The sequence below is a fragment of the Anopheles stephensi genome, chromosome 2, assembly GCF_013141755.1.
Source record: "Anopheles stephensi strain Indian chromosome 2, UCI_ANSTEP_V1.0, whole genome shotgun sequence".
NCBI classification, from domain to species: domain Eukaryota; kingdom Metazoa; phylum Arthropoda; class Insecta; order Diptera; family Culicidae; genus Anopheles; species Anopheles stephensi.
In genome coordinates, this window is record NC_050202.1 from 43,595,161 (window position 1) to 43,622,925 (window position 27,765).

The 27,765-nt window shown below is 45.8% G+C and overlaps 1 protein-coding gene across 1 annotated transcript; it reads right to left on the minus strand.

Moving 5' to 3' along the window:
* Positions 1–27,519, minus strand: LOC118507542 (homeobox protein B-H2-like). Its single transcript, XM_036046121.1, has 4 exons — positions 25,700–27,519; positions 1,515–1,693; positions 1,227–1,402; positions 1–1,157 (listed from the first exon to the last, which is right to left on the minus strand). Exons 1-4 carry the CDS (start codon positions 26,889–26,891, stop codon positions 1,121–1,123), a joined length of 1,584 nt encoding a protein of 527 aa, XP_035902014.1. The 5' UTR covers positions 26,892–27,519; the 3' UTR covers positions 1–1,120.
* Positions 27,520–27,765: the final 246 nt, after the last annotated feature.

Here is a 27,765-nt window from a genome sequence, read left to right on the forward strand (position 1 = left end):
TTTCAATTTTAGAGCCATGCCAGCTCTGACGATCATTTTCATGTATTTCTTATGTTTTCTTTTCCAATCCAGCGTGTATGTGTTGTGTTGTGTGATTTTGCACATAGTTATGAAGATACGTTTGTCACAGTTTGCCACAATCGGCAACAATCGTGAGCAGCAGAGCGTTTGCTTCAACCGTCCTATTGCGCCTGCTTGTTAGGTCTAAGATTTACACGAAATACACTGGGCCTTGAGAAAGCTGGAGGCGTTATGCGAGTAGTTTTGCTCCTGTAGTTAGTACTTTTGTGGAGTTTTTGCTAGATATTTTGCTAGTGCGTTTAAATTAATATACCCAACACGAGTAGCCTTGATTAGCCTATTTGCTGCTTAGTTGGGGCACAGCTGCTCTCATACATACATTCACATTTTGCCATAAGTTTTCGTTCTTCAATATGAAATATTTGTACACAGCACCTCATGAAAGTGCAAGGTAAACTAAAGCGTTGAGACCTCCCCGGAGTTGGTCACTGTTTGATCTGTACTCGAGAAGTTATCACACAAAAACCTCACCAGTTTCTGCGCTTTGAATGTGGTACTGTGTGGTACTTTTACGATCGTTAATAATACTTTTCATCATCTTTGAATGGGTGCTCACGGTACGGTCGCGTTATTCTAGCTAACTTATTACACTGTACTAGGTGTTACACATTTACATATATCTGATAAACTGATCGCAGTCTTGCATCTTGCTTCTGTCAAACAAACAAACGAAAAATACATCACATCACATGTTGACTATTCACTATATGTACAAACGAATTAGAAGATAATAGGCAAGGAATCAATCCTACGTCCACTAACACCCATCCTCCCCTTTTTATGTTTCGAAGGTGAACACAAACGGCGACCACCACACGGTGGCAGACATGTTACGTTTCATTTTCGTTCTTCCGGTACACTTTCATTTGGCGCACATAAACATGAAGCTGTACAGGCCGTGGCGAGTAGCTTAAACATAGTTTAAAACCGAATATTGCCCCAGTCAGTCGGTCGCGCATTCGATCGACCATTTGCACAAGAATTGTAAAACTTGTAGAATCTTTTCACGCACACGCACACATATACACACTCATGCCTCTCATTGCAGACGGAAGGGATGTTGTAGGAAGGATGCGCTGTTTGCGAGGAAAATTACTACGGTAAGTTCCATTGGTTGCGTATTTGCGGTAGTGATAGAAGCTTACTTCTGAGGGCTGCCACCATCGTCGTGCATGATTTTTTTCTTGAGAATGTTCATATCATTAACATTCTCCAGGAACGTTTTGTGTGCGGAAAGGACCTTCACCGTCTCTACGTCCTTCTTAAGCTCCTCCATGTCGCGCTTCAGCTTGGCCCGTCGGTTCTGGAACCAGGTGATAACCTGTGTGCGATAAAGAGTAGCAGAAATATTGAGGACATTAGAATCTACTTTTTCACAATTGTGTTCTCTACTTAAAGAAAGCCAGTTAGTAGCAAGGAATCGATAAACTTACCTGAGCATTTGAAAGACCCAGGGCGGCCGCTATCTCGTCCCGATCCGATGGTGACAGGTACTTCTGGTACAGGAACCGTTTCTCTAGCTCGAAGATTTGATGGTTGGTGAACGCAGTCCGTGATTTCCTTTTCTTCTTTGGCTGTGGTCGGTTGGCGAACAGGTTTAAATGCGATTGCTCTATAGAAAGAAACAAAAACGCACGGGCGGAAAATCCCGCGACGAGAGAAAAGGTCATGGCAACATTAGTACAATTTGTTAATTGCAACGCTAAAATTAAAGACAAACAACAAAAGCTAAGACCACTAGGTCGTGGTAGGCATCGGCTCAGCACCATCAAAGGCCGACACCGACCATCGTTCGATTATGGGCCGATCGACGGCCTGATCTTTACATTGCGCTTTTCCCGCTTGTTCGTTCGGGCGTTTGTGCAATAATCTCGCACCCAGTAGTGGAGTCGCTGGATAGACACACAGACGCACCTATACAAGCTCATTTGTGCTCCGTTTTTTGCTCCCGTTTAACGCGGTGCTATAAAACCATAAAAGTTTATTGAGATCTAATTTCCTCCTCAATAAGATGCCATTCCGACGATTGACGAGCCAGGGCACTTTCCTCTTTATTTCGATGGAACTTGTGCGGAAAGGAAAAACAGAAAACTCTCACTTAATTCTTAAATGTTAGACCAATTCGCTTGTTATACGTAAATTAGATTAAAGTAACTTTAGATCTCCCTTAGTCACTTTGTCGACTAAATTAAAAGTAGTCACAGCAGCCATTTTCCGAGCATCAGACACGACACACCTCCTCAAACATGCTCTTGTTTCAAAAATTAGAAATGATTCGAAAATAATGACAAAATCTGACCAACACGTGAACCTCCGAAACGACAACGACACTAATTAACATCTGAGTGAGAAATGAATCGATGGCAATGGTTCTCGCGTGGTAGAGTCAAAAAATAGGAAAACCATCCGCGTACCAGCGATCCCAGCTCAAGGGAAGCAGCATAAAAATAAAACAGCTCGCCGCCATACGAAACGTCACGCGCTAAGCGATCTCGAGGAAGAAATATTAAATTAAATGATAACATATTACGGCAAGGCTTTTCCTTTTTTTCATTCCTAACCGTGGCCAGCCTGGATCTGTGGCCAGTATCGGTGAGCTTCTTTGGTTAGCCGAAACAAGCCGCCTTTTGCGATCCACATCCGCGGCGGATATGAAAGGTACGGGATATGGGCACGGTGGAACGTGGAGAGACAAAAGGCAACCGTAGAGCCAAAGTTCCGAAGTACGCCGTTTTCATTAATGTGCTACCCCGTTCGGTCGTCGGCTGCGGATGCGATGTTCCACGGACATGCTTATTATTATTACGTTTTATTATTTTTTTCTCTCTTTCACACACTTCGTCGGTTATGTTTTATTTCATTCATTTCCACCCGGCTCGTTCGCGAGGCAATAAAATTATTAAAATTAAAATGAAGAGAATGATTTTTGAAGCGAAAGAAAAAAGGGAACCGCCACCGGGTCGATCGCTGTGCCTATCAGTGGCAGATCGCTGGAGGAAACAACGGTCAGCTGCGGGATCTTTCACTTTTCAAAATTCAATTCCGGTCATTCGAGTCGGTCGGGATGTACTGAATTTGGCCCCTTCGGTCGACAGTGGTTCACAGGACAATCGCCCACTGTTGGGGAAATTATTTGCACATCACGGGCTACGCTAGATAATAAAGATGTCAGTTGCAATATTGTCAAGGCAAAACTCTTCTTTGTGACAGACGGGCAGGTGTCGCATACTTATTACTTTAACAGATAATTAGTGAGCATTTCGTTGAATGGAAAGCGGTTGAATCGCACTCTGAGATGACGGTCTTTGCTCTCGTACATTCACTTGTTGACGCAGTATAGGGGTTCTCCGGTGCGATACCTGGCTAAACCTATCCCGAAAAAGACCATGTATCGAGACAAAGTACAACATTAATTACGAAACATTATAATGATTTAGTTGGCATGTAAAACGCTTTGATGAATGCGGTGCGCCGCTTCAAACAACTTTCAAGGAGTGGGAACCAACATCATAATGCAACAACTACTTGCCAGCTCGGTGGTGTTGGTGAAAGCATAATTGCATAAAGCAGCAAGCGACAAAAAGGAAACGATGCAGAAAGAACGCGGCGGTACGATTGCATCTTGCCGGTTTTGCATAAGCGCGCGAATTGGCAACTGGCACAACTGGCTCGTTCGGCATCGGGAACCGTGGGTTCAAGCCATTCAAATCGATTCCGTCGCAAATTGACCGCACCGCAACGCGAGAGGCAGCTAATTAGGCTCGCGGCTTCAAATCGTCACTTCTCAGAAGCGTGCAGTCGATCCACTTTTTTTCGTATTCGCTTCTCACTCACACCTCTAACCCTCGGGGGGCTCGACGGTGAAGATGACGAAGGGGATCGGGTCGAATTGGATAGGATCGGGGTGGTTAATTGCCTTCATGCTGGATGCGGCTGTTCTGTTCCCGTTAAATGAACCGATTAACTGCGAGACGAACGCACCAACACGGCGACAACCGCCAGCGAACGACTGTGGTGGAGTGCGAGGCCAGCTCGGCTAATTCTTTGATCTTCGGGTAAGCCTAACAGCGAACGAACCGGCAGATCAACCGGCTGATGCATAAGTTGGCGTTTTTGTCAATAAACTTGTCAAAAGGCCCCCGCTATACATGGGGGCTCTCGGGGGTTTGGATGGTTAAATTCTTGGTTCCCTTTTAACCATTCCCTTTTTTTGCTTCTCTACGAGGACCACCTCCGTGTAGTGCGATTCGCTTTCGTACCATTTTATGATTTCGTACTCAATTTGGCATCTAGATTTCAATTCTAGATGCTTTCAGATTTAGTCGAATACGTTCGAAAAGCATCCGACGAAGCTGGCGAAGTTTTAAGAGCAAGGGAGAGTAAAGGTTATTGCTTTCCGCGAAAATCCTACACTTAATCATCCCTTGGCGAAAAGAAGCGGCTCCAAAGCGTTGCAGAAATTCTCGGGACTCTAACTGACCATCACTTTATGGGATTGATAATTAGCTTCGGTGTCAATTCTCTCTGCCCTTCTGCTTTCTGGATACGCCGACATCAGGGTTATGACTCACAGGTTTGGGACCGCCACAGCGCAGAAAACCGGTAGGGTCGTAAAAATCACGAACAAAGAACACCTCTTTGCCACCGTGTGCTACGTTTATACGGATTCTCGACGTTCAGCGAGAGCACATTAAAGCGTTACACGGGAGCTTGCACTCTATTGACAGATTGACGAGTAGGACTTCCTCCAGTTTGGAGACCCTTGGTGCGAACTTGTAGGAACCGGAGCGCTGAACTACCTAAATCTATGCTGCCGTGCTGGTATATGAGCGCTAAAAACGTATTTGAAATGAGAGTTTGTGAGAGACAAAGAGAGATGATGTTCAAACATACCACACAACTTAGCAGCACTAGTATTAACGACAATTGAGCCTAACGGGAGGTTCTTCATCAACACAACGCCCCAATGGTTCAGGATGCCTTCGGTGACGCGGAAAACAAAACACAGGCCAAGTAGTAGTATCGCAGTAATGGCGAATACCGCGAATCGATGGCGTTCCACGTAAGCGAACACCACGGCCAAATGGTACTGCCGGACGCGGAGTTGATACACAACCACACGCACCAGCAGCAAGTGGTGGCGAGCAGTAAAACAAACAGCTAAAACATCGCTGGACAAATACTGTCCCTTGCGAGTGAATGAAACCAACCAAACAGAACCGATCCAACCGACGGGAAAAGATCGGGGCTTGTTTGTATTTGTGTGGCGTAGCTAACGAGTGGCTGGGGCAAAGCGCATCCAACAGTTGGAATGAAAACTGAGAACAACATAAAAAAGCTCCCTTTTACACGTTGCGCTTGCGCTGCGGTGCGTAAGAAGTTGATAAATTGATCATGAGCAGGCAGTAGACTGGGACCATGGCAAAGGGGAGTAGGGGAGAGGGCAAGAAGGGGGTTGGTTTGGGAATGTATCACAAGACAGAGCAAGCGCCAAACGAACGCAAGCGAACGAAAAGCGAGAGCTACTGATGCCGACTTTGATGTTGGGCTCCCAAAAAACCACGCCCTAGTCGGAAGAGATGGCGCTTTGTTACCGATTTTTGTAATGTGCCGTGGCCAGTGGCAGTGTCTTTTGTTGGTTATGTTTTATGTTGGCGAACAATTTGATGCGAAACCTTGTCTTAAGGTTTGTTGTTTTAACCATGTCTTACAATTGTCTTAAGGAGCAGCCAATGTCGCATGTGGAATTGAATTCCAATAAGTTCAATTTACATAAATAACATTTATTACAATAAAATGCTAACCTGTAAGCATTGACAATAAACCTAAATCAATCTATCAACCGTGGAAATGCCCAAAGCGTTCGATAATTAAACGGCGTGATTAACACGCTCTTTTCAATGCTTCGCCGTTCTTTTCTCATCGCAAACAACAGGATCCCCATGGACAGCAACTTCGGCTCCAAAATTGGTGCCGAGCTTGGACACCAATAAAACCATAATTGGAACCACTTTGAGACGTGCCTAATTTGCAACCAATTTTTTTTTTTTTGGCAAACAATTCGTTCATGGATCGTCTTAAACCACGCTACTCTAGCACGAAACACCGGTGCGATGACGCGATGTAGCAGCGGTAAAGTCGAGACCGTCCAACCAGGTGTCGCCGTCCAGCCAAAAGGCAATTACCACCGAATCGAAGGATTTGCTCGCGAAGGATGACGTAATGCTCTATCGCTGTTGCTGCCGCCACTGTGCTAACGATTTTGCCTCTAATTAATCAATTAATTATGGACAGCGTATTGGTTGGGTAGAGGTTGTTAGAGTTCTCCACACTCCCATTCGTGCCCAACTCACGCCCGATCCATTCTTCTGCGTTTCAAGCACTACCACCAGGGCATTATCGTGCATGCATATGATGAACGAAATACGCCAAGTAGCAGCAAGCAGTGCTACCTCGCTACCATTCACAAATGCACTCCAATCGTTTTGGTGGCCAACAAGGTGGCCCAGGGAGTGCCTGCTATCGGAGGCTCCTTCTCTAATGCTAACGATGCAGTCGATTGCAGCTACTGTATCGTTGGTGGCCCGGAGAACGAGAATCACATGTAGTGTACGACCTCATGCTAGACACTGCCTGCAGCAAATTGTCACTCGTCAAAGCTCAGCAAAAAGTGGGTTCGAAGGCTAAGTATAATGATAGTACTTTCCTGCCCTCCTGCCATTTACCACTACCCCACACACCAACTGTCTAAGGTCGGAAGGCACACATTTGTTGAGCAGCGAAAAGGACCTCCTCTAATTGTCTGTTCAAACAAAAGGCATCCATTAGGATAATAATTTCACGCGGTCCATATGATGAGAATCCTGTTAGGAGCACGCAATACCATTATTTGTTTGTGTCCACATTTCGTATCTACTTATCCAGAGATCCGAACTGGGTCAACTTATTAGCGGACGGAGCCATTTAATTAGCGCTGACTTGGGCTATACTAATTTCGTTAAGTGTCAAGTTATTTGAAAATAGTGTGGCATTGAAAAAAATTGCTACATAACTTTGAATGCTCGTTTCTACACAAAAGTAAGTTAAAAGTAAATTGATTGCACTTAAGTGGTACGAAAAGCTTCCAAAATTACGTCACGTTATTCTCCGTTGTTTTGGTCCTATTTCCTTAGGGCACGGAAGGAAAACGATGACACTCACTTTACTGGCGTTCAAGTGCCATGCTGTAAAGGCTAATCAATTATCATCACACTATAGACTCTTTTGCCAACCTCGAAATGCATAAAACGACAAGGTCCGGGACCGGGCGGAACACAATAAGCGCACACCTCAAACAATGATCAATTAACACTGTAATTAAATCGAACTTTCTACGTGCCGGTGAGCGGAGAAGTAAGGGGAGTTGGCGAGTTTCGGTTGTGCTCCGTGTCGGTTTCCACTGCCACATGCACCAGGGAGCTACTATATTTGAAACAACCCTCACTGTTTAAGCTTTCCTACGGGACATCGTTTTTCTTCGCTTCTTGCGATTGCCCGGGTGGGTGAGTGAGCATTTTCCTGCCTTCAAGCTGGTCGTAAGGGTGGAAAGAAAATTAGCACGACCACCAGCAAACACATCGCTCGGAACGAGTTTGGCTGGTACCCGGTGAAGGAAGGGCAATTATTTTTATGACACGCCGAAATACTACTGCCTCGACATACACCAACACTCACAGGACCCTTCGCGTGAATGTCGCTCGTTGTCGAAGTGAAGTTTTCGCGTACTTCAAGCCCACAGGGTTGTCTGCGAACGATACTGGGATTGACGAAACAAAAAATACAAAGCCCCTACCGTAATTTTCCACCCTTTCGGGTCTTGGGAAGGCAAGCTGGTCGACGTCTAGCCTAAAGGTCCATTCTCGCGAGAATAGAACTATCGATCGGTGTGTTTTTTCTCTTCATCAACGGCTAGTCTCCTATTCTGGGCTTCTCTATTGGGGGTTTGTTAGCCCCCTCGTTTTAAGTCTAAAGCAGAAATTTTCAAATCAGATCGTGACTGGCACATTTAACGAGCCTTCGAGTTGGCTGCGAGTCGCACGAATCGGTACACTTCCGTCCGTGACACGTAGCAGCAGCACAAAGTACGTGGTTGTTTTTAGATTGGGCGCTAATTTTCAATAAAAACCCCTGTTTTTCGCCTACAAACTGCAAAGAACAACAAGCCCTTAAAACTTGCACCCGAACAAATAACGTCCTGCGGTAGAGAGGTTTCTTCTACAGGCTTTGCGATAATGTTAGTTAAAACGGAACCGAAAATGCGGCGTATGCAAGAATGGGCGTCGATCGAGAATCGAGCCCCATGTGAAAGATTTTGGAATGTTCAGTTATGGGAAGTGGATTTTTTTGTGTTGCTGTACACGAAAACATTCCACACCATCGGACTCTCATCATTACTAGGGCGATTTTCTTCTCCGGCGGTCTTTTGACCACCATAGTCGTATGAAACGGAAACTGGTAACTGTTGGTACACCCATGGCACACCGATGTAATGAACTTGCAATTTGAGCTTTAGAAGGGAAACAACAATACGTGATCATGACACAAGTAATCCAACAAAAAACCGAGAACACACCAAACGGGAAAACGAGGAGAACGGCTGGGTTCTTCCACAGATTCATTCATTCCGCTTCTACAGAACATCAATGTTTGCCGGAAAGCTGACAAATCTTTGTTCTCACCGTATGACTAATTTAACCATTTGCTGTCAAAACACAACGGCACCACTCTCGGTGCTGTAATCTGAGGCTGCTCTACATTTCTGCTGTTTATCACTTTCGTTTCGACCGCGGAGAAAGTGGGATGGTGCGGGTCGACTAAAAAGAAAAAAACGGTCCGATCCTTCGGAAAGCAATAAATTAGGAATGAGTGCACAGGTCATAAATTTTCTCTTCGCCTTGCCGCTTCGGTGCTTTCGAATTCTTGATGTCTACCAGACAAAACCTCCGGCTCGTTTTGTAACCCTCATATATATGCAAATGTGCAACCGGGTTGTAAAACATGCTCCGTGTTGTCATGAATCTCTATGTGAGCCGTAACTCCGGCCGGAAACACACGCTGCAGACTCCATTGCGCATAGTTGTATGGATTGATTTTGAAGTGGCATCACTCAACATGGGCTGGTGTGGGAAATGGGAAAATGTGTATTTTTTTCTAATCGTCGAGGATCTCTGCCAAAACTGGCTAAGAACGATGTGTTTATCAAGGTCAACACTGTAAGAAACTGTCCTATGCATAGAGGACAATTTTAGTCAATGGAATTAGCAAAGGTGGAATTTATTCATACCGAAAATAAATAGAATTTATCCGAAATTACCAACTTTCCTTGTGGTTTGAAACATCATATTAAGTGCTTTATAATTAAAAGTTATTGTAATATTTTCCCCTAATTAGTTGAACACCTAAAACCATGATAGACCAAATTCTTCCAAATCGACGAAAACATTTACGACAGTTAAAAGTATCTATCCCGAACGAAGATGAGCGTCCGCGGCTTTTTATGATGCCTGCCTTTCACATCCTCCATGCCTCAACTTCTTTGCTGGTCGTAAATCTTGACTTCATGCTCTGCTTCATGCATGCAAATCTGTACATCTCCGCACTGTTTTTTCATCCTTTCTCGCTCCCTCTCTCTAAAGAATCGTACTAAACGGCGTTGATAGCCGACAACTGGAACCGAGAACAATTTATCTCTTTACTGTGGTCTTCAAACTGCAAACCGACAGCCCAGAAACTGCATACATATTTTCACCGTTGCTCACATCATTGCCAAGATTGCAACCAGTTTTGAATGCCCAGTGATGGTTGGAATGTCCAAATGTGACAAAAAAATGTTAACAGACACCCGTTCAGACACGGACAGCACACCTGAGGAAACCCTTCGCTTACGGGTGGTTCGCCCCAAGACCTTCTGCTTGGAAGAATCTGGGCTTGCATGGAGCTTGAGTAACGGCGCCGAATGAAACGAATGGTTAGCGAACTCGGCGGCTCAACACAAAGCGATGCCGACAGCCGACAGTCATAAATGCTAATATTAAGCATCAATTTACTATCGTTTAAAAGCCATAAAATTAATAAAAAAAATCATTTCACCAACAGCGTATCCTTAGCAGCTGAGCGGATCGGTTCCACGGTACAAATCAACCGATTGAAGTGGTGTCGTCCATCTGGGGTACTCGGGCACCGATCGGAAAGCGGGGAAAGCGATTTTATATGCTTACGAATGTGTAGCGCAATCATGGTGAGAGCCCGATGCAGTGACGCCGCATCGTAACGGTTTGGAATGACTTTTGCAGCCAAGTTGACGCGTCAAGGGCGCCTTGCGCTTCATGTCCAATTCTGGAGTAACCAGTAAGGTTCCACCAGAAGTCGAGCGCCACCCTCTAGATGCTCTCGACGATGCTCTTAGCCGACCCTATTGCTACTTAAGATAGCACACTCGGGATAACAAAGCCAACGTTCGATCGGCAATGGTACAGAGCAACATCGTCTGCGTGTAACGATAAGTAGATGGTAATTATGATTGTTCAAGTTAAACATAAACATTTGAGTCACTCTCTTGAGCCACTTGAAGATACCGCCAAGGGGAAAGGTGCAACCCTGGCTTGGCCAAGCCGTGTGGGAGTTGTGTAGACATGAGGAGGTCTTCATGCAATCGTTCGCTTGCTTTGAAACATTCCAGGTGCAGTTTTGTAGCCGCAGAGGATACACTAGAAAATGCGTCCGTACGTAGTTGCACACGCGCATCGGAAGTTTTTGATGAGAAGTGATTAATTCACTTTACGTCTAGCGCTCCCCCGCATCAACTTTCCAAGGCAAGGCAACGGCCGTGCTGCCCCATTATCCCGCAACAGCATAAAAGGCGAGTGAACAGGACGTGTCGGAACCCGAGCCGCAGAATGATGATGAGGGTAATTTTTGTTGGTCATTATCGAGCGTCGCGGTGCTCTCTCCTTAATCGTGCTCAACGGAGCACGGACGAAGGGAAAAAAGAACAAGAAAGAGAAAAAACAAGATAAAAAACAACAGCAACAAACCACCACCTTGTCCGTTTTGAGGTTTATTAATTTAAAAATCATTTATTCTTCGTAAAAGTGTTACCGTTCATCATCGTCATCGTTCAGTTCTGGTAGGTGCCTCAGGCTTCAAGTCGTTTCGCTTGAAGTGATTGGAGGCTGTCTGGAGCCTCCTCGGTAACTTCGCGCGAGGAGTGGCCCTCACACCACGGTCGCATAGAGCTGGCAGTGATCGAAGAGATACCACAGCGTCCTTGTAGCTTGAAGGATTGATGATCTTCGATTCGTCCCGAAAGAATTAATCAGTCGATCAATGCTCAAGTAATCCACTCCGGAAGCTAGTACCGATAAGCCAGTATAGCTGAAGAGTATTTATCAGAGTGGAAACTTAATTATTATAACTACCGAAGAAAGAGCAAACCACATTTTATGTACATCACAAAAAAAACTGCAACCCATTGACTGCACATTACAGCTAGTTGATATTTAAACACCTTCAAAGAGATCATGCACGCGTATTGCGATTTAATTCCAGCAACTTAAAAGCCTCCAGCTAATATTGGTCGTGGCGCTGGATTGTTCAGATACGAGGCCGAAGTTCGCGTTCGGATAGAAGGAACCGAACAGGAAAATTTTGCCTCGAAGGGTGTGTTCCAACTTTTTCCAAAACCCTTTGATCTCTGCCGACAACAACGGGCTTTATATGAACTCAACAAGAAAGAGAAGGAAAAAAGCGCAGATAGAAAAAGAGTCGAGGAAATGAATGTAATAAAGACAGCAGTAACATGCAAAGCTGCAAAATGTGCGCGGAAGAATGAAAGACAAACTCACGCGGAATCATTCGAAGATTCAAAGGTTCAAAGGGAATTCACTTACACGTGTTTTTTACTTTCGGCCTGGACAGTGTGGAACGCGCGCGTCTTGAACAAGAATTGCGGTTTTCGATAGTGTCAATGCACTGGTGTACTTGATGTCGATTGTAACTAAGCATTGTTTGTAAAAAGGAGCCTACTTCTCCGCCAAACTCGAAAGACCGTTTCATCTTGATGATAGAGGCTAATAAAGCAAGCGAAATCTTTGATCTGATCAACTCTTGAAGCACAGAGAAATCGGGTGCGAAAACCTAATGATCCAAAACGTCTGCAGTCTAGACGGTGATTGTGTTGGGATACTGGCAAAACAAACACTTCACTTCCGTTCGCGATACCATATCGATCAAAGAAATTAGTTCATCATAACACAAGCGTTGCCTCGCTCTCGCGCCCATTGCTCCGTACAGGTGGATAGCTATGTCTGGGTGTTTTGTATTTTTGTGTTTTCCCACAACATTACATCCGCCGCGGACCAGCGTTGGGTAAAGCGTACGAATTCACAGACGTGGCTATTTACGAAACATACACTGCACGTTGGCGGAAGAATGTTTTCTATGGGTTAGACAAATAGCGTGGTGAAACTGCACTGCTGCTGTTCGGCAGACAAAATACATCTGCGAGACGGGAAATGAGAGTATTCTAGACGTACTGACTGCATACATCTGAATGTCATAAAGAATTTGAGGAATGTTCTGTTGCTTTTGTTTTCAGTACACATCAAACATTAGTTCCATCTTTAGCTGATGATAACAACAACGAGCTTGGTTCCTTTGAACACATGCTCATTCGTTTCGTTTGGTCGACCACGCTCAACCATGCTAACGCACCAATCACTCCGCCGAGAGAGTACAGTAGGATGCGGCACCAACTCTACAAAATTGATTAATCGAAATTGTGTCGCTGGGTGTCAGAGAGTTTGGCACCGGAAAAGGGACCGCTGCGCGCAGTAGCAGCGCAGGGGACTCTTCGCAGTTAGTCGCTGTCGGGCGTGCGGTTTTGGGTGCACAGGAAATTGAAATGCCCTCAACCGTGTAAATACAGCGCGGGCGCGATAAAGAATGAATATAAAAATACCTCCAAGAGAATCTCACGCAAGCCAACTAACAGGAGTTGGGAGTTGGACACAGAGGGGACACAAAAACAAACTAAAAGTCATTTATAAAATTAATCAAAAAACGGACGACGGGTCGGTGCGAACGCGATGCTCCCATTCGTCCTTTCGCGTTTTGTTACGTTTTGTTCGGTAACATTAATACTGTCGCGCGTAAGATAGCCATTGGACCTCTGACTGTAGGCGACTTTCGGGCGAGTTTAGATAATGTTTTGAACGTAGAGAAGAACTAAGGAACTGGGGTAAAAAAGTGGAGAGTTGATGTTGGTTTTCCTTTTTCTTTTTTTTTCTGTTCTGCCTTTCTTTTGCTCTCCCTTGTCTATTGACACGGCTCGACTCATTCATTCTTTCTGTCCGTTTTGTCAACCATCGGAGCATAACCAATGGCGGCAGCGACGTCGCTGCTTGGACTAAGCAAGCAAGTAAGCAAGGCTCGCCATTGGGAAAGACGCGGAATTCGCGGTTCAACTGCGTGGCGATCCATCCGATGCGATCGTTTAGTTTCCGTACCGCTCGTTAGTTGGCCTTTTTTCTCCCTTTCGTCACATCCGCACACCGGTCGGGAACAAATGGGGTTTTAGTAATGCGACGAATTGCATCGGTTTGCTTTAGCCTTTGTGTGGTACCAGGTACCACCGTCCACTTGCACGCTTCGGTAAATTCATTGTTACTGCCATCTCTTAGCGTCTATTTCGTTCGACGCGTTCGTAGTTTTGTAGTTTTTGTAAGATTTTCTTGAAGACGAATAGGTTTACATCACCAGACAAATGCAAAACAGCCAGTTGGATTAATCGTAAAAATTGGTCTAAAAAATCAACCTAAAATGTACAGCCAATTTATTGAAAAATTAAGTAGATATGCTATACTCAAGAAAAAACGCTCAATTCATGCTCTGTTACATTTTCCGGCATGCCGACGGTACGGAAGCCATCGTTCATCCCACCCAGTCGGACCTCCAACGTTGAACGATGTGGTTTGCGGACAGCTCTCGCCCAGCTAGTTGTGGGCGACTATTTTCACTAGCATGTTATTTTGCTACCGAACAGACCTAGATGGGTGGGATGAGTGGGAGCTCGGCTGTCGTGAGAGATTTTCTTGGCATTTGGTTGCATTTCTGTTTCGCCTCACTGAAACCCATTCGTCGTCATTCAATGCTGTTCAGCGATAACAGGAAAATTGATTGAAAACGGACCATGTGCAGGAGGAACAACCTGGTGATCTAAGGAGTTATTTATTTTCGCTATGAAAATATTCAAACGCCTAAAGAAATATTTTAGGAATTGGAAAAAAAACGAAGTTATAATAAGATTCACAAAGTCACTACATTTCCGTATTTGGATCTGAGCAAATTCCGTAGGATATTCAGGTTCGCCGGTATAAACTATTACTCTGAAATAAAACTCCAATGCACAAAATCAATCCTTTGCTGCAGCGTAAACTCTGGAAGGATCCTTAGAAGTCCATTCAAGCCTATCGGATGTTGACGAAGTCCTGACATATCATAACTAAACCTAATCCGACAAGACAGGCGACTCCTTATGCGATATAAAGTTAAGATGTCACTTATCCTTATTTTTGGATTCTGTTATACCTAATGTAGGCATATAAAGCAATCGTTGCTGAAGCTGGTATACTGTGCTGTCCGTCACTGTATGTGTTACAGCACAGAAAGTGAGCCAATCAGAGAAGAGTGCGTAATCAACTCTTATCAACGTAAAACGGCTAGTGGAGAAGAGTCATCTGTCATAGGAACGATGGTGGTTATAAAACGGCCATCACTCTATCATCTGTCCAATTAAATTCACTACAGTTTGCTACCGTTACGAATGATGGCGGTTGATTCGTGGTGATGATGCTACTAAAACATGTCAACAAGCCACCCAGCGAAACGATCGTGCCCGGGCACGCAATTGTAAAATACACACACCCTGGATGCCTGGATGACGCTGATCATGAAGACGCAAGAAATGGGCCCCCCTAGGCGAAGGGAACGGGGTCGGAAGTTTCTGTCGTTTGCACACACACGCATGCACACACGCACGCACACCACCACTATAAGCGTTGGGAATGAAGAATAATCACTCGACCATAAATCACATCGTTTCGGCGTTACGTTCGTGTCGCCTCCATTTTCACCGTTTCGCCACTGCGTTTGGATCGCGGCGTTGAACAGAAGTTGAGGATTTTTTTCTTTCTCTTCCAAACCTCACCGTACCGTGCTCTTACATTTTGCCTAGGAGCAGTTAAGGAAACACGCAGCTCAGCGAGGGTCGTAAAGCATTCGGCATTTATTGCTTCGCAACATGCAGCAAATCCGAGAACTCGGCAAAACTGGAACATTGACTTTTGGGCTCGTCGTCGGTGTGCGACGGTTGCCAAGTGTCAAGTGTTGTTTACATTGGGGATTAATGAAACAATCTCTATCACTCCCATCCCCCTCTATTATACATATAAACATCGGTTCTTTACACCGACCCGACGAGGGTGATGCGACTCGGTAGAAGAAGCCGCGCGGGTCGAACGAAAAATTCAATCCAATTGATTTATAGCGTTCGATACGGCAACCGATGGATCGATTACAAATTGAGCTCACTTATGTGTCCGGTAGGGTGCGCGCGTCCGTTTCGGTCACCTTTTTTGCGTGGAGCGCAATTTTGATTAAGTAGCCAATAATCGACCAGATCCAGGGCCAGATTGTACAGAAACCGAAGATAGATTGCTCCCGGAAGGATGCTCATCCGGGGGGTTTTCCCCAGCTAATGGTCACACGTGATTTTTCAAGCCGCATATCCCGCGCATGTTTACACTAAAAATCATCACTTCGCACCGTGCTCAATGTGTCATCGATTATCTTCCCGGGATCCGGATTCTTCTTCGGTCCATCGTGGGATCGTGTATCAAAGGCAAGACGATTTTCACCTCGTAGCCGTAACTGGGCAAAACTTCCGCTCCACCGTAGCGGTAATAGTTTAATGAAGCATGGACGCTCAACACTAGGCACAAGGCACAACACAGGCACACATACACACACACACACACACACACACACACACACACGCATAAACGCACATCTTCGGGGAAGTGAAAAGTTAGCCATATATTGGTTGAAAATCTACTTGTACCAGCTGGTCTTGAAAGCCATGACTGCTCGAGCACTACACTTTTTTTCCATTTTTTTCACATTTTCCTTTTTGCAGCACCTTCTGGCTTGCACTCGTGGCGCAAGCAGTGCGCTCTTATTTGCATAACAATGCTCGAATGGTAAGTGATCATAAATAAACATAATTATGGTCTCGACCGTTTTTTGCTTTGTTTCCTTGTGTGTGCATTAGTTTTTCCTCTTTATTTGCGTTACCGATTTTTCGCTTTTTCCGTCTCTCCTGTGCTGTCCACACACGCACACTGTTTGGCTTGTGTGCGACTTTGTGTGCGTATTTGCGTGCATTGATATAGGAACGGTGGTCCTTTATCACACGCCCGGTGCCCCAGTTCATTTTTCACGCTTTGTTTTCTTCCCGGAAAGTGGGTAAAATTGCGCAAATTGCAGTCAGTATCTTCTCTGACTCTCTGTTTTTGATCAGACTTCGTCCGACTCGGTTTTGACGTTTCAATCGATCCCAAGTCCCATTCCCGTTTGTGCACGGGACGAGAAATGTGCGAGCCGATTTCCGACAACGCTTTCGATGGTGGGAGTCGGAAGAAAAGTGTTTGCGAGCATCATTATGACGTTTGACTGGTTAAGGTGTTGGTGCCGGCTTGTTTGGTCATTCCGGTGGCTGGATGCGGTTAGGTGTTAGAAGTGATCAGGATCGATCCAAGCGCGCAGTTTTTGGTGGACCACCAAATCTCACAGCTTCCTTCGGGCTGGGCACGATAATTACAGGGCACGCATTTGCCGCCACTATCGAATTAAGGGCGCTCCGGTGTTGGTTCGCTCGCCCGTTCTTGCTCCGTTTCTAGCCGTTCTGGTCAGACAAGAATGGAATGGTAAAGTTTTAGGCTCTCGCGGTAAGGAAGCACCAGAATGAGGTGGTGCTATTTTTTGTGCTCCGCGGCCCACAAAGAGGAAGCGCTCGGAAGATCAAAGACACACGGGCCGGCGGTGTTTGTGAGTGTATGTAATGATGATACTTGCGGTCAATCACTGCAGACGCTTTTAAAGCGATGCCCATCCAACCTTCCCGCGGGAGATATCGCCTGTCCAGAATCAATTAACAAATCAATAATTGCTGTTCATTCATTACTGGGTGGGACTTTTGTTCTCCCGGTGGTGGGACACACTCAGAAGACTCTCGACGGATTGATCTTCCATTCAGTTGATCTGTGGTGGGAAATTCGAAGGAAACGTAAACTCTCCACACACATGACCGCAGCTTCAGAAGCTCATTCCTCGTTTCTTTGGTCTTGCTTCTAATTTCGAATACCGAATTATCCGTGCTTAGTGATGATTAGGAAATACAGAAACAGGTTCACAGGAAAAGATCCGAGACGATGCGCCACGGGGTAGGATGTGGTGTTGTTTGCTTCCTTCCCGGATGACTACAGTGTGAACGAGCGCAACGCGGCACCGAAAGAAGGTGATTTAATTTGACAGCTGAGTGAGTGGTGAGCTTGTTACGAAGTGACGGGGATTAGCGGTCACTTGTACAGATCCCATTCTACCTCGGTACATGCTCGGTCGGTCGTTGAAAATTCGTTTTCGAGAACGCATCGCTTCGGCTTCAGGTGAAGGACCACTCTCGAGACACGGAGTGTTGGTCTCGTTTGTTGTGATTGTCGGTTGTCAGTCAGTGACAACAGCAGAACAACAACAACAACGACTCAGAACGGGCGATACATTCGATAGAAGAAACGCGCAATCGTAAGACACAATTTCAACGAGACTGTAGTACTGATCTGACAGGAACTCTGGAGTTTCGTTTTCATTCACACCCAGCCAAACACTTAATTGGATCGGGGATTCAGAATGTGTGTGCGTGTGTGTGCTTGTTGTTGAATTTGTACTATCAACCATGGCTAAGGTGTTGTTGTGAAAACTAAATGGACTGGAAGCTTAAGAATTTGAATTGTGATTTTCGTTCGTCAGAATTCGTTATGTGATAAAGCCATACAGAGGCATATAATTGACATGTAATATATTCCGTAATCCAATAGTGTGGATAGCGAATGATGAGTTAAAATTAAATAATTTACCACACTCATTAACGTGTTTCTTAAAATTCTGCGGAAAATCGATAGAAAATAAATCCGATCGGTTGTTAATGAGTCCTGGAGATATCAGAAAAAAATACCCATGGGTCAGTTTTTAGGAAGGATTAATCAACGGAGCACATTCGATGATTCATTACTAAAAACGCAAATCTTCGAGTTCTACACCCAGTATAACGCAAAAACAATATCTCCTTCTAACTACTCAAGCGCCTAAACCAGAGTACGGACACAAGAAGACCTCCATGATAGTAACCAGTTGATCGTTTAGCGAAAATCGAAAATTAATTGAAACTCAATTTGTACGTGCCGGTGTGTGAGAAGATGTGGTTTTTTTGTTATCCCCCGCGCTCTATCCTCTCATTCTTCTCTTTACTTCAGAAGTGTGTGTAGCATCAAACACACTCACACACACCGAGCAACAACAACAGCACAATTCCAACAGTACGCAAGTGGAAAACTCATTGTACCAATTTACGGTGAGGCCTCCCAAGCAGAGCTCAGAAGCGCTGCGATAGAGTTATTACTGGCATCGATCTTCTGCAAACTTGTGGATGGAAAAAGCATCAAATTCACTCCCGACCCTGTGCAATGAAGCTCGATCTGGTCAATCCAGTGAGAGCAAGAGCGAGAGAGGGCAAAAGGAAAAACAACATCCACCCGGCGAAGATGGCAACGAATTCGAGCTTTGGAGTCACTGCAGAGAAAACTACAACAGAAAATCATCTCACTTCACTTCATCCTCAGACCAGCTCAACTTGATCTCCTTGGTCCGTGTCATCTTTGCTTTCTCACCTTTTTTCCTCGGATAGAGAGAGAGAGAGAGAGAGAGAGAGAGAGAGAGAGAGAGAGAGAGAGAGTGGTGGCTGCTCGAGAAGAAACGAAAAGCGGCACAAAAAGCTCCATGGGCTCATTGTGCCATGCCAAGTCGGCGGCATCCTTTGATCTTCTTCCAATTAGCCCAGCCGACACCTTTGGGCTCGGTCGGCGTTGGCCTTTGATCACCTTGTTTCTGCTTCCACCATTTATACCGGAGGCCTCGCCACACACAGGCAGACACATCATCATCATCAGCAGCCTCCTGCTACTCTACCATCACCCTGCCATGGCTCTGGATGGATGGACCAGTCCGATGAAGAAGACTGGGCCGAGCGAGACAGCGAAACCCCTTCTGGTGGTTGTTCACTCATCAACACCGCCAAGGAGCAAACGGTGGAATGAATGAGAGCAACCACCAGGCAGGCCACCAGCCAGAACCGGATTGGAACCACAGAGCCGCACTGACTCCGATGAATGTTACTCAAGGTGCCTGTGTGCGCTTCAAATGAAGGCACGAGGCAGGGTGGCTAGTGAGTGAGTGAGCAATCTCGCAGCCGCGTTTGGCGAAGAACAATTCGTATTAAGAGGATATTAGTTAGCAGTTTACGGTGAGATTGTAACAGTCATCCTACACAAAAGCGCACCAGCTCTGGAACACGGGGCACCAACACGATCGCAAAAGTGACGATCTTCATGCGTTACGATCACATGTTTTTGTGCTTTTTCGACACTCTATACTGTACCTCTCCCCGGCCTCACAGCTTTTGATCTGTTTCCAGGTTCCCTCCCGTGCTTGCCAACATTCGTCATATTCGAGCGTTTCCGCTGGCACACATTCAAATCTCGTTTGATGCGCTTGATTTTTCCTCCTCATCAGCCTTCCGCCCATCTGGCTTCACGGCCCAGTCTTCGATACCATACATCGATAGAAAGCACTTCGCGCTGCTTTTCCATCGTCCGCTCCTTCGTGTGCACGGTTGCGATCGTGGGCTCGAGATCCGGCGGTCGGTTGCTTGTTGTTGGATTATTATGACTTTTATTGTTGTATCTAATAGTTGGATGAGCTATGCTGTTCATCCGAGTATCAAGACCGAAATCGAGCTGCGCTGGGGGCGGCAAGCTGTTTGATGGTTTCGACGGTGCTGCTAATCTCTGGAGATAGGTTGAGTCAGAGGTTACGGTACTGCGTCGGCGTGAGGATGAAAAAGCGCCTAGTTTAGCCTGTCGACAAATTCGGCGTCACACACATGTCTTCCACACAAGCCGTAACCTGTTCGTTTCTTTGGCCATTATAACGATGATTTAGGATGGGGGTTGAAATTATCAATGGCTAATAGCTATTAACAGGTTTCGATTGTACCTGGTGCTCGCATCGTTCACTGTGTCAATCTTTTCCGGGAAAGTGCTGAGGCGAAATATCTTGAGCCAGAAGTTTCCCTTGTGTCTTGCATCATTAGAACATGCATGGATAATTGTCGATTAATAATGACTGAATTAATTAATCCCATTCCAATTCCAATAGTCGGCAAGTGATATCTAGTTTCTGTACGTAAATACCTCTGAAGAATTATATCGCTTTGAGACACAAAACAACCTCACACCACAATGTATCTGCTATGCGCATTCAAATGCAACTTCGACTTGCGTGTTAATATGAATGCCAATTCTGACATCATTTCACATGTTTTTATCTTCAACCATCGCCACAAGTTCTCGTTCTCTCTCATTCGTTCGTTCTTTATTTATTGGTCCTCACCAACATTTTTCGGCTTTCGACAACGATATTCACACTCCTGCCGCGGTGTCGATTATTGTTTCAATCTTTCCCCCGTTTTTTTTTTCTTTGTTGTCGGATGCAGAATTATGATTGCTGGCGACGGTCAACCTCGGTTCGGAATGTTTGTCTTCTTCGCCGAAACAGCGAGCTAAACGTTTATTGGTATATGTCGGCGATGGGCTCGCACGATCGCAAGCCCGGTAGTGTGCGTGTGCGCTTGTCCTACGCGATCCCTTTTTTCCTCACCAAACGAATAACAAGGAGATCAAGAACCGAAAACTGTAATCAACCGGTACTAAAGTGATTAAGTCAATCAATGAAAAATTGATGATCTGTCGGCATACGGCCTTTGATGTAGCGAACATTTTGTATTCCTCCCTCCTGTCATTCCGCCTATTCCACCCGTTCCATACCGTGCGCCCGCTGGGTTCGTATCCTTTCCGGACGAAGGCAGCGGCAGCGCCATTTGGGGAAGAGGGATTTTATTCAAACCAATTGTGGAACCGGACCTTTGAAGCGACGGAACTCGCGTACGCCAAACCTTCCACCTTCGGTAGGAGCAGGAAGTAGGGATGAGCGCTGCGCTGGGAAGACAGTGCGGAGCTAAGTAGGAGAACGAGCGCTAATAAGCTTCTCTACGGATTGCCGATCAAAGCGGACGCGTTTGTCCTATTGAGCAAAAGCGCAGTATAGTACGGAGCACGGAGCACATTTGATTTGGAGAGTCGAGATGCGGAGCTTCAAGGGGTTCTAAGACGAAACGAGTGAAGAAAAAGCTGCACTGAATACAGTGATCATGTCTAATGGGCTCGTTTCGAATGGACTGTTATGCTGTTGAACGTTGGCGTTTGAATGGAGGTGGTGAAAGCATCACTGTTTCAAGTACTTTATGGCTCACGGACACCTGTCTCTCGAGGCAACAGATCTGACCAGTTCTTTTTTCTGTTCTAAATAGCATACACACATACAGATATTGAAAACTTTCCTGTATCTTTTTTGCGTATTTGATGAGCTGATTGATCATAAAATTGTCAAACCTTATGAATATACTTTTCTAATTATTGGGGTCGAAGAGTGCAAATCGCACAAACAGTTTGGCATGATGAAAGACCAAGCTCCGGTATTAACGGCTCACATGTGTTTTTCTTTACGAAAAGCCGGACCCATCGTACGTCGGCAAAATTGCATATTTGCATCTCAAACCAAACGACGCGTTCGTTTAATTTGCCCACCAAGAAAGAACTGCCGACGGGGAAAACAATTAAAGCGACAGCCAACAACATCCGAGCCGAGCGTTGATCGGCTTCACCATTAGTGTCAGTGCAGTCAGTCCAAATTTAAGGGTCGGACGAGCCGCTCGGTCGCCGGTTCGGCAGCAAGGTAGCCGCCGGTTTAGGCCGTTGTTGCTAGGAAGGTGAGCATTGGAAGAATAAAATAAAACAAGATCGGGAAGGTACGTCCTGACATCCGGAACGTGATAATTTAAAGTGGCACTTTACAAGCAGATCAACTGCGACTCTCTCGGGGCTTCCCGATCAGCACAAATTTAACAAACCCGCTTACTGTCAGCTGCCATCGAAACAGTGAAGTGTTCGAGGTGGACGTGCTTAGAGAAGCAGTTGCAATGTTGAGCTGGTGGCGACAATAAGCGATCACCGGGCCACGATCGTGATCGGAGATCGCACCGAGGTTACCTTCGATTAGTTCCGTTCAGTTTGCGGCGAACCGGGAGTCTTTTTCGGGAGGTTTTTTTCGACCCATTTTTGTTACTCTGCTCGGTAGATTGCGCCATAACGAATCAATCGATTCATCACGCTCTCGCACAGGATTTTGTGGTATTCGCCGACGTCGATGCGGTCGACCTGTTTGCTTCTCGCGCACTGAGTGATTCACCTGGAGCGTTAGGAACAGGATGCACCTGATTAGTGTTCGGTTTGGCGGCTGGCGCACAAGTGAAACTTTACCCCGCGTCGCTGTTGGTCGCTCTCAGCAACACCAGCAAAAATAGGTCTTTCGAAAAAGGAAAGATAAAAACACATCGCTTCTACCCGACAATAACATAATTGTTGGATCAGTCCAAATCGAGCATAACCAATTGCTCCTAACGTGTTATTTTCTCTCACCTTACCCAACACTTTTTTTTCTGCCTCGTGGGTTGAGTGAGGGTTCCAAGTAACTGAGCGGATCCTTTTGCAAAACCATCAAATAATTATATCGGTAAGAGTGCAAGAAGTTAGAATTGGAAGTTATTGAACTGCTTGGAATTGGATTTCGATTTCGACATTGATTCCCAGGATTTCGCGCAGCAGCTAGTTGATCAAACACGAACAATTGCAAGAAAATCCAATTTGTCAATGCACAACAATTCCCACGCACGAACCTCACAATTCTTAATATTCGATGATGAATGCTTAGTGAATCAATAAGAAAATAACCGCAACATTGAATTACGGAACCCAAAGCTTATTTGCGATACCAATTTGGAAAGATCGAGGATTTCGGGAGTTCGGTATCGTTGATTACGCACTGACCATTTGCGCCAGCTGCGGTAGCGACCGATTTGATCTTGCGGCATCCTCCAAAAGCGCGCTGATGCTGAATCGATGCTTCACCTTGCCGTGGGTCGAAAACATTTTGGTAATTGGATTTTGATTTATTGCACACTTCTGAAAACTGGTTCCCAATCCACCGATACCCAGAAGCTGCGGAGCAATACTGGCCCTAACTCGGCGATTATGATGCTGTTTCTCACGTTCAAGGCCGCCGTTTTGATCAGCATAAGCGTCAAGCGGAGATGTTCTTTGTTTTGTTTGGGTTATTTTTTGTTGCCTTTGTTTTTGAGAAACCATAATTTCGATTAAATCACGATCATTTGAGGTTTTACTTGTGAACAATACAGTCGGACAGAATCTTTTTATCTGGTACCTTGTAGCAAATTCGTTTAGTAATTTAGCATATTAGTATTATTGTTTCTGAAATTTGTATAAACTTCAAATAATTTATTCTCATAAACAAATATCCTAAAAACTTATTATTGAAATTATCAAACGAAATAATATGCAGAAGATGTAGATGTTTTAACTCTGAGAAATGTGTGTTGAAGTTGAATTGCTAGAAGAACATATTGAATATTTTAAACAGAATTAAAACCACTAACCACAATCAGAATGAATATTATTTAAGCAAAAAAGCATACGTAACTAGCCAATCTGCAAAGAAAAATAAAACAGCAATAATTAACCCTTAGACATGAAGGCACCACGATCGCACCTTGATTAAGCAGCATCTTGTTAGTTAATCAGTCTGCAGCTCTTCAAAACTACCGATCCTCGATAGCACGCTACAGTGCGATTGCGACGGAAGTGAAACTTGCTTACTAGGGACCGAGCCAGTAAATCTTTTGCCCTTCCCGTGTGGAGAGCTCCATCCATTACCTTCACCTACCCTGCCGGACTCGCCGAACCGACGATGAAAATTGCTCGTTAGCTTAACAAACGAGTCTAACTGTCGCGGCGTGGCACAAAAAAAGCATCCAACAACATACGAAAGGAGGATAATTCGTTGTACATTAATGCATCGCACACTGTCAGCAGGCTCCCCGTGCAGAAACAATGGACAATCTCATCCTTTCCGCTACCGCCTCCATGCATCAGCTCCCAGATGCTTCAGCGAGCTCCTCAACGCCATTGCGTTGTCTATTGCGTTTAATCGCGTTACAATCGCGCATCGGGCGTCGCAACCGTGCAGCGTTCCCACTTGATGATGGACGACTGGCGTGTGATGCGATGTAGATCCCCAGTTGGGGTTGGGGAACAGTCCGGTACGGGTGGCGGGAGACAACAAAAACACCAACAAACTCTAAAACAACAACGAACACGAACATCGTTTACCGAACCACCGAGCGTGCATCCGGAGGTTGGAGAAATGGTAATCGGATCTCATTTGTAAGTCTCGTGGTAATCTAATTTTAATTCCAAGTCACCAGCCTGGTGGGGTAACAAGCGGCCCAGATACTCGCTCGAACGGCTAACGTTATGCGCGCATCGGTTGGTTAGCTAAAGTCCGGCGCTTATCATGAATGTTGCATGAGTAGATTTCATAAATTATCAAAAGCTTTCCATCGTGGTCCTCACGCTCGATCAGGGAGAAAAAGTCAATAAAGCGGGACATGGGAAACTATCTAGGAAAAGTAAGAAGATACACTAGTCAGAATACACCTCATTCTATTGCTATCCATTTCGGGATACTTAATCTCTGAATATATTTTTTAAAACAACTCACCTTTATCACAACTGAGTCAAGAAACCTTGAAAGTACATGTTAAAATGGCGCTATTAACCCCGCGCTCTCTCTGCCATTTTGCTTTATGTTTTTGCTTGCGGCTGAGACCCTGACATCTATTTGTTTTGTTTATTAGCATCTCCTTTTTCGCAACCATTAAACTCGCGACATCGCTAATATTTGAGCAATCGTAACTACTGCATCTGTGTTTGTTTACTAAATTGCTCCACAAACATCTTGAAACCAGTTTGTGCCTTGAAGCTTATGTTTGTGGAAAATCCCGCAGACGGTTTGTTCAAATATTGCCCTTGAGGTGAATAAGCATCAGTGTCCTGGAGACAAAGAAAAGCAGCATTTCTCTTGTGAAGCTGCTCTTGTTGTGTTTGAGTCTATATGGATCGATATCGAACGATGGCCAGTTTATGGTTCAATAGTGATACAGTACCGATACCCTCTTTTAATTTTTAAGACTTAGTTCACACAAATCGCTTCTACTCACCACTATCTTCATTCGATTCATCAAAATTCTTGTTGGTCATCTGGAACAGCGCATCGAGCGGTGTACCATTCGGTGCCGTCTTGCCACTGGACTTGTTTGCCCCGCTAGCACCACCATTGATACCACTTCTCCCACCACCATCACCGGCACCCGCCGATCCACCACCCACTCCGGACGACGACGACTGTGACGATTGATGACTCTGGTGGTCGGATCCGCGTCCAATTTCCGGTGAACAGCAATCGCTCGCCGCCGAACTGGATCGCTCCGACCCACTCTCCGACGGGATAATGTCCATGCTCATGTGCCGCAGTAGCTGGGCCTGGGCCCGGAAATGTTCCTGCAGCTGCTGATGATAGTCCAGCGCTAGCCGATGCTCATAGTGTAGCAAGGCCGGTGGTAAGAAAGGCCTAACCGGAATTGGACCCCGTAGATGGTCCCAGGGTCGCACGATTTTGGAGGCCGCTTGCTGCAACGTACTGCTACTATGATGGTGATGATGATGATGGGCTGCTGCCAGATGAGCACTGGGATGATGCGCCGACAGATGCAGGTGGTGGTGGTGGTGGGATGAATGATGCAAGGCGGGATTAATCGGTGGAGGACTCGGTTCTCGCGCCTCACGATTGCTGGCCTCCGCATCGCGACCTAGGATGTCGGCGATAGAAAACGATTTGACTCCTTCGGCAGCGGTAGATCCGGTGGACGATTTGGTTGTGCTGGTGGTAGTGGTGGTGGATGTGGCGCTGTTATTAGGAGTGCTGATGGTGTTTGTACTGTTCGCACTATTAATAGGCGTCGTAGGACTTGAGCCTCGGCTAGTGGATTCCTTCGGGCTGCCACCGGGAGGACTTCCCAGCTCAACTCCACTGCCACCCTCCACCATACGCAATCGCTTCAGAGGTGTAAAATAATCTTCTGCACGAGCTTGTAGCGCACTGACGGCGGCATGGGCATGCAGGGCCGGGTGGTGTGGATGGTGCGGGTGAACGAGTGGATGATGGTGGACCAGATGTGTGACGGCCAGCGGATGCGGATGGGGCAGGTGGGCAGGATGCGATTCGCTCCCGATGGGTGGTGGACTTGGAGAACCAACAGAAATTTCCGACCCAGCCGGACTGCTGCTCGGCGGCGGAGGACTGCCCGTCCGACACAACATTTTTCCCGAGCGTAAATCGGCTTCTTCAAGCATCACAAGGCCGTGCAAAATAATTATCGTCACAATCACAACAAAAATAGTAACCTCAACAACTTAACGTGACGGCGAGATCAGCGGTCAGCAAGGAAGTCGACGAAAGAGCGTTAAGCTACAATCTGTCACTCAATACACAGGTACAACATCCCACTGCGTCTTTGCGAACGACACACACTTTTGCTTCACTTCAAAAAACTCTTTCGTTGCACTTGAAATCATAGGGTCGCTTTCTCAAAGCTGGACCACTTTTTCGCAAATACCTTGTTAACGGTTCATACTGTACACACGGAGCCACAATTTATCTTCTTTTTCTTCTTGCTTCGCAAAAATACCGATAAACCTAATCATAAATTTGCCTTTTTTCGTACAGATTGTTACGTGACACAATGCGAAGCATTAGCACACAGATGCACTTTTCACTCAGGAAAAAACACTATACGACCAAACGCTCCTTGCCAACGCCGCGCTACATAAACAAACCCCCGGGAGCTACAACACAACGAACAAGCACGCACACACGGCATATGAAGACGGTACGTAACCCACGCTCTTGGTTGCGACGAGCACGACTTCGAAACGTGTCCGACCACGAGGCGTTCGCTTTGCCGGTTCGAGAGAAACTTGTTCGTTCTGTTCGATCGGCAGCATCGCCACGGGTCCGTTTGCGTTTGCGTGGTTTGCGTAAGGCCGGCATTTTTTTTTCCATCGCATCGCGTGCACGAAGTAGGCGGTGCTTTGGGCGCGTTTCAGCCAATCGGAGTCGTCGTTCCCCGTGCTGCCTTCCGGTTCCGGTGGCTAATTTGTTAAGTTGGTTAATTGACTTTTGAGCGCATGTAGTTAGGAGACTAAGTGCAAAAGTGTTTTAGAAGTT

Bases quoted from the DNA above. Each gene is read 5' to 3' on its own strand.
- LOC118507542 (XM_036046121.1), bottom strand. From the start codon at position 26,891: ATGCTTGAAGAAGCCGATTTACGCTCGGGAAAAATGTTGTGTCGGACG. The intron at 1,694-25,699 runs GTGAGTAGAAGC...TTCTTTCTATAG, and splicing joins TGAATCGAATGAAGATAGTG to AGCAATCGCATTTAAACCTG. The intron at 1,158-1,226 runs GTAAGCTTCTAT...CCTCGCAAACAG, and splicing joins GATGGTGGCAGCCCTCAGAA to CGCATCCTTCCTACAACATC.